Below are 13194 nucleotides of genomic sequence, written 5' to 3'. Positions count from 1 at the left end.
GCTCTACACTGATGCAGATTGCAAAAGCCAACCTGTTGTTGAGAATCCTCTGTATATGTACGTAAATCCTCTGTATGCAAGGGAATATACTTGATATGAGGCCAGTGATTCTCAGGAATAAATCATTTAACGAACACAACCGAGTCAATGTGTCATTCGCTTTCTTGTTTGCAGGGAAAACTGCATTTCAAGTGTCTAAATCCATTTGGATGACAGATCTTTGGCAACTGTTGTGTTTATCCGTCATTACCATTAAATCTTGCTGTGTAAAAAACATCTGCTGGCAAAGTATGAAACGCAAATAAATCAAAATGTCTGTAAGTCTTGCCTGTAAGCACTATGAAATGACTTTACAGGCTGTGCAGAATTGTTATGCGTTTGAGGGTAACAAAAAGTCTAGCTATTTGAACCACAATTTATTTAGGTGGCTTGAATGAAATCAACCCTGTGTATTTCTGCATTTCCGTGAACAAAGGAGGGTGCTACACTCTCTGTAGCCTGCAGGAACTTGCAGTTTAAGGGGTTTCTAATATCACATTGGCTGCTAAAGAACAGCATACTAAACTAAATTCTCCTACGGTCCGACACACTGTAATGTACATTGCCTCCTATGAAAACGCCCACAGCGTTTGACAAAATAAAAACATGAATTGTCAGAACTCTTGAAAATGAATTTTATGTGCAATAAATGATACTCTAAGAAAACTACTCCCCTCTGTGTCTGTCTATAGTTTCATTTATTGCCATGCTTCAGAAAAGCCTATATTCAACATTTTCATTTTGTTCCAATGAGAAACTTAGATTTTCACTGTATTGGGGGGGCTCCTTCAAGTTCCACGTTTCAGATTGTGAGCTTTGCGTTGGAGTGCCATTTGTAAACATCAGACTCTGGCGCAGATCTGTTTCCGAGACGTGGCGCGCCACTCTCACAGGAAGGATACCGATCGGCCGCCCTCTCGCAATGGCATGGTGGGATACATTGGTTTGAGGATGTGGTCACTACCTGGTTTGTTGCTACTGCCACCATTTTGACTGGCCATTTGGTGTCGGATGTCTCTACGGTTGATGGTGAATGATGTGATCATTTCGGAACCGTAGTCCCTGCTCTCCGGCACGGTGCCGGGAACATGCCTTAGGTGGCCATCGCCCAGGCAAGTCATGGAAATACGGGCGTCATTGCGGTGCTGCAACTCATGTTGTCCTTTCCGGGCAGGCGACAATCGTTGAAGGAGTGTATGTTGATCGCTGCGTCTGTCTTCGCTGTGGCTGGTGGCTGGGGGTGGGGCTTGTGTTTCACTCGTCTCTTGTACATGAACGACAGTCTGATCTCTTCTATCACCGCACTGAAGAAAGACCTCTTGATGGAAAAAAAGACACATGGTGGTGGGGGGAAGTGCAAAGACAAAAGAGGGGGTAAGTACATTCACGTCAGTTAGATGTGGAAGCCAATTTGCTAGTGTCTGCACATTAAATGTCTTTTTTTTTCTCTGCAGCTCGACAAGGTACAATCTATCATTTAAATTAGTTAAACTACAGTCAAGCAGTGCTGGGTAGATTACTTCTGATATGTAATTTGGTACTGATTACAAATTATACAACAAAATTTACACTACTAAACAACAAAAAACAGTAACGTAATATTTAAAATGACACTATTAGGTAAAAATCTAATTATTTTTAGATTACTTTTGGATTACTAATTTTATTGTTTATGTTTGATATTCTAAAACAAATAAGGGATTTAAAGAGTCGTAAAAAACTAACATATGTTAGAAGACGGAAGACAATGATAACATCCACTTTTTTCATTTTAAGAGAGTTGTTGTTATTTAGGAAATATGGAATATGTATGTATATATGTACTGTATATATGTAGCCTGAATAGGCCTGTCACCAACCTAGTCTTATAGAATGAATGTTACTATAACTACATTTTTGCAAACTGAATTTTACATGCCGTATTCTACGTTTCACTGCAGTTTAAATCACTTTTACACAAATCACGAAAACAACGGCTGATCGTTACATTATAAACACTTATTTTTATTGTATTTTTATCACAGACTGCTATGGTTGAAGCCCAGCCAAACACGCAAGTGAGATGCGTGAGATCTACAGTAAGTGTCATTGAAAGCAAATTAAATGGCGTGGTTACTTCAGAAAATGTGTTGCTTTTTCCAAACATTCGGTTAGGTTTAGGTATTGGTTTAGAATAAGGATGTCGGTTTTGTTTACCTCTCATTTGCGTTTATGACATTATCAGTTAGGATTAGGCATTGGTAAAGAGTAAGGATGTTTTTTTTCACTACCTCTTATTTGCATTTAGAACACTATTGGTTAGGGTTAGGTTAAAGTTTTAGGTTAGGGAGGTATGTTTTACTCATTAAAACCTCCGTCTAACATTCACCTTAAAAACCTTGTCTGATTATGACACCATTTCACTCGCTTTTGGCACCCCCCACTGGATATTTCACTGGGAAACTGAAGTAAAATGTGTAATAAAGCATGTCATTTTGTTTTGCAAAATGTTTGCCACCGTCACCTACTGTTCATGAGATCAGGCTGCCTGTAACACATAGTTCAGTCTCTGGCTCAGACCGCTCTTTTAAAATTTAGGAGCAGGAGACGAGACGTTCATATATGATGACGGCTGAACCCTCCCAGGCCATGCCTGTTCCCCTCATGGGATCTCTCCATGGTCCTTACGGGCCTTCAGAGAATCAGTTTAGCTAAGTACCCTCTCCTACAAGACAGCCCTACTGATTGCACTCGCTTCCATGAAGAGGGTCGGAGACCTGCAAACGTTCTCTGTAAGCAACACTTGCCTGGAGTTCGGTCTGACAGATACTCATGTCATCCTAAGACCACGACCGGGCTACTTGCCCAAGGTTCCTACGACCCCTTTTTTGGGACCAGGTAGTGCACCTGCAAGCGCTGCCCCATGAGGAGGCAGACCCAGCCTTATTGTTGCTGTGTCCGGTATGTTCTTTTCATACATATTTGGACCACACACAGAGCTTTAGACTCTCTGAGCAGCTCTTTGTTTGGTTTCGTGGACAAGATTGGCCACTGGGTAGTCGACACCATGGCCTATCAGACCCTGGCCTTGCCCGCCCCCTTGCGGGTTCGAGCACATGCTACAAGAAGTGTGGTATCCTCATGGGCACTGGCCAACGGCACCTCTCTAGCAGACAACTGTAGACCAGCGGGCTGGATGACAACCAATGAATTTATGAGATTCTACAGTCTGTTTCGTCCCATGTTTTGTCAGGCCGAGCATGTAGAACTCGGTAACACATGAGGACTGACCGGGTGTACCGCTTGCGCTAGTGCCCTTCCCTGAGGCAATCACATGCGCTGTTTATCCCAGGAAAGTCCACTAAACTCACGCTCCCTGGAAGTCTTTCCTCCCTAGCTGCGAATTCAGCGGAGGAATTCCCGACCAGACCCACTACGGATACTAATTACTCTGTACTGGAATAGGTGCTCCACAGGGTTTGCCTTCATGGATTAATCCCCCTGTGTGTATTTTCCACAGTACGGTCCTCCTACCGGCAGACCCGTGTCTCTCTTGGGCAGTCCACTCTGCCCCCCGGTCGGTGTGCTTGTAGCAACTCCTCCCTCGCGGCAGGTAGAATCTACCACTGTGCCACTTCCACATGTGGCTAAAAAACCCATGTGAGGTATTCGCCTCATTTAACCTCCCCCCAGCCTGGGCAGGATGTGGTCTCCATGGGGTCTTTTCCCCCTGAAAGAATAGGAGTTGGAAAAGAACGCCTTCCCCGATGCATGTTATAGCTAGATGGCCCCAGCCACATCTAACACTCTATGAGGAGAAACATAGAGAAAAGGCTGCGACTGGTGCGGCCTGCTCCCATGGTTGCCACATTGCTTGTTCCCACCCCCCAAGGGAATCCTTGGCCGGATGTCGGGAACCTAATAAAAACAATATGACGTCTTAGTGGGGTGTCGGGGAGGGTTACGTGCAGTCTGATGCTCATGTGCCTTTGGCACACTACAGACTGCTGCACCAGCAACAGCAGATCACGTAACACGGTCAGTGTAGGGGGCGCTATTATAGGGACCCCTTGTGTCATTACAATCAACACAACATCGAGTGAGTGACAGAAGAGGAACGTCTAGGTTACTAGTGTAACCCCCATTCCCTGATGGAGGGAATGAGACATGTGTCCCCCTTGCCACAAAACTGTACTAAGCCGCTGTAATGGCCGAACGTTATTCTCGGCTTTTCAGTGCAGAACCTGACTGAACAGAGGCACATCCTGCCTTTTATACCCATATGTCCGGGGACGGGACATGCAAATACTCTTCGCCAATTTGGCATTGGCCTTTTTCATATTCAGAGGTATCCGAGGCTCCCGAAAGAAGCCCTTTGTGTCACTACAATCGACACAATGTCTCGTTCCCTCCATATATATATATATATATATATATATATATATATATATATACTGTATGTATATATAGCATTGTCCTGCTGGAAAAAACAATCCTCAGAATTGGGAACATTGTCAGATGTCAGAGCAGAAGCATTTGTTCTTCCAGTCTAACCTTGTACGTGGCTAAATTCACGTGTTCTTCAAAAAAGACGAATCTGCCCGATTCCAGCCTTGCTGTAGCACCCCAAAATCATCACAAATCCTTCACCAAATTTCAAAGTGGGTACATGGACACTGTGGCTTGAAGTCCTCTCCAGGTCTCAGTCTAACCATTAGATGACCAGGTGGAGAATCGTGATGTTCAACAAGGCTGGAATCGGGCAGATTCGTATTTGTGTTAGATGCATGAATCAAGCCACATACAAGATTATTCTGGAAGAAAACTTGCTTCCTTCTGCTCTGACAATGTTCATTGTTTTTTTTTTCCCAGCAGGACAATGCTCCAAGCCACACAGACAGATAAATCCAGGTGTGGATGGAGGACAACTGTATCAAGACCCTGTCATGGCCAGCTCAATCCCCAGACTTGAACCCCATTGGAAACCTCTAGAATGTGAATACAGTATATGCAGTATACTTTATACTAAACATAATTGAATCAGAGCCAATCTTTCTGGCACAAAAACAATATGGGGCAAATTCAACACCCACAATCTAGTTTATCCAGGTCTATCAGTGCTGGTACAGTCCTCCATCCTGATTATTTAAGTCATTGTCCTACTTAACCTGAAAGCTTTCTACTGTTTGTAAATTTGGCATATTATACCTTATTCACAAAAGCCAGCGCTATTTCCCTGTGCTATTATCGTTTCCAGTCTACACGATGGGGAGTAGTGCTGTGCAAATTGCGTACAGCACATATTTTGAGGTTGTTTTTATGCTGTTATGATTAGTAGAATTCTTTTAGTGAATCGGGCACTTGAACAACACAGTGCATTCAAATAAATGATGCTATCAGAGGGTGCAATTCATTTCAGTGAGATGTTTGATTAAAATATTCTCATTCTAGAGCATGGTTTTACACATACACACATGATAAAAGTAGTTAAATGTCAACCTCCTGCAGTGGCTGTGAAATGTGTCTACATAAGAAGGGAGCGATTTTGTGATTCGCTTGCTGTGCTTTTTGATGTTTGATCAGTTCTTCATCTCTCACTTATATAGCAGATCAATGTCTGTGATGTTATCAGGCATGAACGTGTTTCAGACTTACTCTGCCAGCTGAATGTCTTCATTGTGCATGTCTAAAATCTGCATGTGGAATAGTACTGAATGACAATATTACAAGAAAACTAGTTCTCTGAGTCATGCTTGGCCATGCAAAACTCATTGCCAGGATTTGTGTCTGTGATCTTTTTGTCTCTAGATATGGCTTGAGTTTCTCCTATAATGTAAGTCTATGGGATTTTCTCAACTGTTTTATTGTCCATTAGGCAAAAATGTATAACCCATACATCTAATCAATTAGAAAAGTAATAGCACATCTATTAGGCATCACATTAGGATTTCTCCCTACAATCAGTCTCACCTGTTCACGTTCTACATTTTTGCGGAGTTTGTAGATGAATTCTCCTATAGCCACAAACACTGAGAGCACCAGACCAGATGCCAGCACGATGAAGATGCCACCCAGGTTCTGGATGCCCATTGGACCCGTCTCATACCGCTCATCCTCCAGGCAGCTGCTGCCACTCCACCATTTCTCTTTGAGCATGTGAAGACGACCGTCCTCCAGAGTGCTGAGTATAGCGATTGTGATTTTATCCCTGTATGGGGAACCTGGGAAACAAATACATTAATAGATAAACATCTTTATTAGAAATTCATCTACTGAGATGAAAGTGGTTTTATTTAAATGGCTATACATTTAATTTAAGAAATAAATCAAATTATTTATTGGTGAAATAAGATACATATATTAGTGAATTATTCCTTACAGCTCTCTTCAACTATTTATCTATATTTCATTCTGCTGGTTATATTGCTGGTTTTTACCTTTGGGGGTGCCGATGCCGTAACCTTTGCTGTCGAGAATGCCTCCGACCTGTGTTAGATTGCAGTTCCTACGAGTCACATACTCAATAGTAGTTGACTCCATAAGCAAAGAGTAATCAGACTTCAAAACTCTCTGAATGCCATCCTCAATGGACTTTACGAATGATGTACTCTGTCTGCTGCTCATAAAAGCCCACATCTTCTCAAACGTAGACACACGTGATTTCTGAAAGAGTAACACACCATGCAGTAAACCAACATAAGTTTATTTTTGATCATATACTATATTTAGGTGTACATGGAGAATGCTACGCTTGGTGGCCAACAGGAACAATATATTTTCCATAAAGTTAGAAGAATTTGTGTTATAATGTTGATTATCACAAACAATTATTTCAATGCGCCCCACATTTATATAAAAAAATAAGAAGCAAAAATTGCAATTAGAGCATATCAATTAAAGTAAGTGGGGCCGGTCCATAAACGCAAAAAAAAAAACACTGTTTCGGGGGCCTATGGAGCTCAGCAAGTATTGATACTAACTACAATCCCAGAAGTCGCGAGTTCGATTCCAGGGTGTGCTGAGTGACTCCAGCCAGGTCTCCTAAGCAAACAAATTGGCCGGTTGCTAGGGAAGGTAGAGTCACATGGGGTAACTTCTTTGTGGTCACGATTAGTGGTCCTTGCTCTCAATGGGGCATGTGGAAAAATTGGGTGTGGATTGCGGAGAGTAGCATTAGCCTCACATGCTGTGAGTCTCCGCGGTGTCATGCACAACGAGCCAAACGATAAGATGACCGGATTGACGGTCCCAGAAATAGAGGCAACTGAGACTTGTCCTCTGCCACCCAGATTGAGGTGAGTAGTGGGAACTGGGCATTCTAAATTGGGAGAAAAATGGAATATATATATAAAAAAACACTGTTTCAAAAGTACTGTATAGAAACAAGTTGTACACATTATACATGCTAACATGATTCTAGTGTGATAAAATCGCTTGCTAACCTTATCTGTGTAAAGTTACATGATATATCCTATTGCGTTGTCATGACAAAGAAACTCTGAAATCCTGGTACCAAATATAACAATTTTATCACACTAAAATCATGTTAACATGTATATTGTTCAAGTCTTGAGGCTAAACTGTTATTTACAGTGTGTTTTTGTGTTAATGGACTGGCCTTATTTTCTTCCATTAAAGTGCCGTACTATAAAAAAAAATATTATATATATATATATATTTATAAACGAGAGCCGTGTCAATTTGAATTTGGTGGTTATCAACATTGTTACAAATGACACTGCTTGAGCTAAACTTGCATTGATGCCTTAACATTCCTTAATGTCATTCAACAGATGATCATGCCATTCAAATCAGACAGTTTTGTAGAAAATTCATCAGGTCCAGTCCACACACATATGGACAGGATTCTCACACTCTGTCATAAAGAACATTTATTTCCTCCTGAGTCTTAGCTCCATTACGGTGAGACTTTCTGCTTCACACTACAGCGTGCTGGTTTTGCTGCTGCTCTCTTAACCTTGAGAACCTTTTTATTCTGCCTCCCCCTTCAAATGTTATTTTCCCTGGTGTCTCTCAATTTAATTAAAAGTGGCTGGGAATTGGCTTCAACACTGGACTGCACAAGAATGAATAAGCAACTGGAGTGATCCAGCTGACACTTCCTAAACAGTCACTCTGTGCACTGGATTATTGCAGTTGTAATCTGTTTTTACCACAGCTGTGTTTGTCCTATTGTACATACAGTAGTAGACATGGAATGGCATACTAGGTCCATCCCACCCAGTTTGGGATTTCGACAATTTACAGTCTCTGACACCCAGACACTTTTACTTTAAATATCAGAAAGAGACGTCTAATAAGAAAATCAGAACAACTATAATAGAATTTCAGCCAATTTGGTGCTTGGTCACCTTGATGCATTCATTTGAAATTGAAATTGAAATTTTGACATTACTGTATTTCTATTTTAAATATACTGTACTTCAAAACATTCTTTAGCTAGACAAGAAAAAATTGCTTCATACCATGTAAAAATGGGTAAAATGTAACAATTTATGGATGGAGCTACTGTGGATGTTGTATTATGGCTTCCCTATTTTAGCGGTCCACACTTCTGTGTTTTGTCTCTTAACCTTTGTTTTGCATTGAAGCTACTAAGAAGAGTTGATAGAAATGGCTTACATTTTGGAGCACAGAAAGTATTTTTCTCCAAGAGTTGATGTTTACAGCACCCCTTTACTACGTGAAAATGCTAGTGAGGTGTTTTTTCTGTCACTCTAAATGTTCGTTTTTTCGTACCTACTCTTTCACATGTAAACTCATCAAAAAAGAAACGTCCTCTCACCTTCAACTGCTTTTATTTTCAGCAAGATTAACATGTGTAAATATTTCTATGAACATTTCTGGGAAGAATGGCCCTAGCCTCACCATCTGTTCTGCTTCCAGTTGTTATGACACACCCTGAACACTTTAAAATACTCATGATAACTTTTGACAACTCTATAACCTGTAAATGCACTTCGCTAGCTAATTACACTTTGACATCAACATCATAGATTTCTATATAGAACCGCTAGAACGGAAGTTCAAAATCAACATGTTCAAGATGGCTGCACACTTGTTTCTCTGGCACATAAGGTGAATTGCATAATTTAAATACATTTTAACCAACTGAATGCTGTTCACAAGACTCTAGACATTTAAGGGTTAAACTTCTAGCGCACCGAGTCACGTGACACAACAGCCTGCCGTTGATTTCTTTAAAACGTTCCTATGGATGCAGCGCCAACAAAAGTGCCTTTGGTAAGAAGTTTTTTCATTGAAACCTGTTTGGTTTCACAGGTTTTGTGCATAAGTACGCTGATAAACATAATGTCCACAAATGTGGAAATTGGCACAGCATTTCCTCAAAAGTAGAAAAAAAAACATTATTATTTATTCATAATTTTTTCTGATTTAGAAGTGTAACAGAATATGTGTGTGTGTGTGTGTGTGTGTGTGTGTGTGTGTGTGTGTGTGCGGGTTTATGAGGAATTTGTTTTAGGTTACAAACTGGTAATTACAAGGGTATTATGCTATAAATGTGGTTTATGAGGACATTTCTAGTGTCCCCTAATCCAAATAGCTTAAATACATACTAAACAATGTTTTTTGGCAAATGATCAGACTCGGCCTTTGATATGGTAGAATGGGATTGGAAATATAAAGGTTCAGAAATACTTTTATTGATGTATTAAGTTACTTTATAGCCACCCGGTAGCGACAGTACAAACAAATTGATTAATTTCAGATTATTTTCTTTAGATGGGGCACCCGGCAGGGTTGCTCTCTTTCACAATTATTGTTCTGTCTTGCCCTGGAACCATTACCAGCCATGATAAGAAAAGAGGATCAGGCACGCATGGCACTAGTATTTGTGCCTTGCTTCCACAGAATGATTCATTCATTTTCTAAGTTCTCAGGATACAGAGTCAATTGGTCTAAATCTGAAGCTTTGGCTCTGACAGCGACCTGTCCAGTAACAGGTCATTAAGTATTTGGGTATTTTATTCCCAGCAAATTTGTGTGATTTAGTGAGTTAATTTTGAACCCTAAATAAAAAGTTTTTCGAGTGATGTGGGCAGGTGGGCATCATTATATTTATCTATGATTGGGAAGGTTATTAAAATGAATTGTATTCCAAAATTCAATATACCTGCTACAATCTCTCCATGTAGATGTCCCCCTCTCTTATTTCAAGCAATTTGATAGCATAGCTAAATCCTTCATTTGGGATGGTAAGCATCCCAAGATTTTGTTTTATTATCATGCATTCAGTCTCAGACATTTGGCTCATTGGTCACTTCCACCTGATGGAGCCCCTCCCTGATTTTGTATTGAACAGGAAGTTAATTCCCCTATTTCGGCATTGCAAAGCCTTTCTATCAAAATAACTAGAGAACAGCCCATTATCTGGCATTTACACTCGGTATGGACAAAAGTGTACAGAGTGTTTCATTCGGACATTTATTTAAATGTTGCCTCGAGCATATGGCTTAACTCTAAATGATGTATTAATAAGTCCCCTATCTACTGGTCAGAGTGTACTTTGAGGGAGGTTAATACACTCGGTGACCTATATGAGAGTGGAGTGTTGAGATCCTTTGAAAACTTGTTTCAACATTTTGGGATTCCCAGATCTCAGTTCTTTAGGTATTTACAGCTGCACCACCTGCTCTGTACTATTTGTGGGAGTAGCTCACACCCCCCAGCAGATAATATGGAAGTGGTGATTACTGCTTTTGGAAAAGGTCATGAGGCATCAGTGTATTACTCCCTGCTAATTCAGAGTCCAGATGACGGAGCTTCAACTTCTCTGAAGAGATTATGGGAGAAAGATTTAAACTTGGTATTTGAGGAGGGAGTGTGGCTAGGATTCAAAAAAGTCTACATATAGAGATGCAAGAATGCGGCTTATGCAATTCAAGATTTTACATAGATTCTATTGAACCCCCTCTAGATTATATAGGCTTGGTCTTTACACCCACCTGCTGGCAATGCCAATCAGAAGATTGGAACAGAACTCATGTTTTTTGGTGGTGTGTTCCAATAATTTTGGTTGAGGGTTTAGTGTTTTATGTGTGACGTATTCTCTCTCAAATTAAATTTTGCCCCAGACTCTGTATTTTAGGCAATGGGGCGGTCATCAATATAGGGGATAAACACATACAAAAGTGGGTCTTGACCAGTGGCAGACAGCTTATTTTAAGGGGATGGAAGTTGGCTGGAGCGCCTCATTTCAGGAGTGGTGCATGGCGGTGGGGAGGGTGGCAGCTTTCAAGGAGGTGTCATGTAGAAGGCTGTGGATCTGGGATATGTTTGATGGGAAATGGGGCAGTTATTTGGCATTTTGAGGGACTCTCGGGAGGGGACGTGGATAGAGAAGTATATTTTTAAATGTGTATGATTATCATATATTTTATTTTGTTTTGTTTTTTGTGTGTGTATACTAATAATTGACCACAGGGATGTTCATTGAGGGTCAGGGTGGGGTTGGTGATTGGGGAGGAGCAATAGTGTGGGTTAAATGTTGATTCAGTGTATATATGTTTTGTTATATGTATGAATCAATACAAAATGTTAATCAGGAATATGTAAAAATGCAGAAAGTTTTATGTGAGGGTTGTGTAGGGTTAGGGGATATAATCTATAGTTTGTAAAGTATAAAAATCTGTATGTCTATTGAGAGTCCTCATAAGGATAACTGCACCAGCGTGTGTGTGTGTGTGTGTGTGTGGTTTGCGGTCTCATGATAATTAAGCTTTAACGTCACGATTAACTCTGTTTAAATGGCATTTCATGCTTTTTTAAAGGAGGTCACATCAGAAAGCATAGCTAATCATAGATAATTGTTGGATTAATTCCGTGTAACATTTAAAGTGACCCAAGACAATGAACAGGTGCACATGCTCTTTGATTACTCTTGATAAAATGTTAAATTAACATTTGATGTTTCAGGTCTCCTTGCTGAAATCTTCATTACTACAGTTGAAGTGTCAAAAAACCTCTTTTCTCTAACAAGAAAAAGCTGAATTTGTTAAGGCAGTGACAGCCTGATGGTTTATTGCAAACGAATCGGTTACCTAACGTAACCTCGGTTCTCTCTAGATGAGGGAACGAGTATTGCGTAAGCTAGCTTACGCTACGGGAAAGATTCATCTTTTCTGAGATATTGAAGCCAAAAAATTATCCTTAATTTTGTATCATTTGTCAACGCAGTGCAGCAACTGCAGACCTTGAGCGGGCAAGCTAGCGAGCTCATTGGTTGCTCTGCGGCAACTGCTGCAGCCTATAGACGAACTTGGGCGAACTCGCGTCCAATGAGAGGCATCCGCACGCTTACTGCATCAAAGCCCACCAAAATGGGCGTGGCTAGAGTGCATATAAGCGTAGTTCGTAGGCTGGAACCCTGGTTTTCATTGAATGAAGTGAAAGTCGCTCGTGGCGCGAGCACGGCCGGCTACGCAATACTCGTTCCCTCATCTAGAGAGAACTGAGGTTACGTTAGGTAACTGATTCGTTCTCTTACGAGAGGTTCTCTCGTATTGCGTAAGCTAGCTTACGCTACGGGAACCCATTGTCAATGCCATGCGCGCCAAGCATCCACTGCATGAGCCCCGGGGGTGGGGGGACCCGGGGGAGCCCTTGTGAGTAGGGAAATAATATTTGGCCAGCAAGAGTGCGGGCCAGTGTATGTGTAATACATAAGCACATAGTGGGAAGGGAACGACAGAGCGGCGGTGAGACCTGCACCATTTTGAAAACACAGACCATTTTGACGCATAGAGTCTTCTCGTGGAAGGGGCTCTAGCGTGTATGATGGTGTTTATTACCCCTTCTGGCAGAGCGACGGGTAGTCGTTGATCACCCACGCGTGCAGCGCCCAGCGCTCTCGGTGGGGATGCCAGATCGTGCCGCGAGCTTGAGAGAGGAGATCTGCTCTCACTGGGATGGGCCATGGCGCTGTCAGTGACAGCTGCGTAAGCTCCGGGAACCATGTCTGATTCTCCCAACGCGGGGCTATGAGGAGCACCGAGTGACGCGTTTCCCTGATCCTCTGCATTACCTGTGGCAATAGCGAGACGGGAGGGAAGGCGTAAAGCGGGCGGTTGGGCCAGTCCTGGGCCAGCGCATCCTCGCTTTTCGAGAAAAATATTGGGCAGTGAGAGTTCTCTT

The 13194-nt window shown here is 41.6% G+C and overlaps 1 protein-coding gene across 1 annotated transcript in view; it reads right to left on the bottom strand.

Annotated features, from left to right (window-relative positions):
* Positions 1-862: 862 nt before the first annotated feature.
* LOC127655530 (glutamate receptor ionotropic, kainate 3-like) overlaps positions 863-13194 on the bottom strand; it is a 226605-nt gene continuing 214273 nt past the window's right edge. The window contains exons 14-16 of the mRNA XM_052143414.1: positions 6456-6681; positions 5989-6239; positions 863-1355 (exon numbers count right to left, since the gene is read on the bottom strand). Coding sequence (XP_051999374.1) covers positions 927-1355; positions 5989-6239; positions 6456-6681 — 906 coding nt within the window. The 3' untranslated portion in view covers positions 863-926. The remainder of the gene's footprint in view (positions 1356-5988; positions 6240-6455; positions 6682-13194) is intronic.

This window comes from Xyrauchen texanus, chromosome 15, assembly GCF_025860055.1.
Source record: "Xyrauchen texanus isolate HMW12.3.18 chromosome 15, RBS_HiC_50CHRs, whole genome shotgun sequence".
Lineage (NCBI taxonomy): Eukaryota > Metazoa > Chordata > Actinopteri > Cypriniformes > Catostomidae > Xyrauchen > Xyrauchen texanus.
The sequence above is the reverse complement of the archived record's forward strand: the minus strand, read 5'-3'. Positions and strand labels throughout refer to the sequence as shown.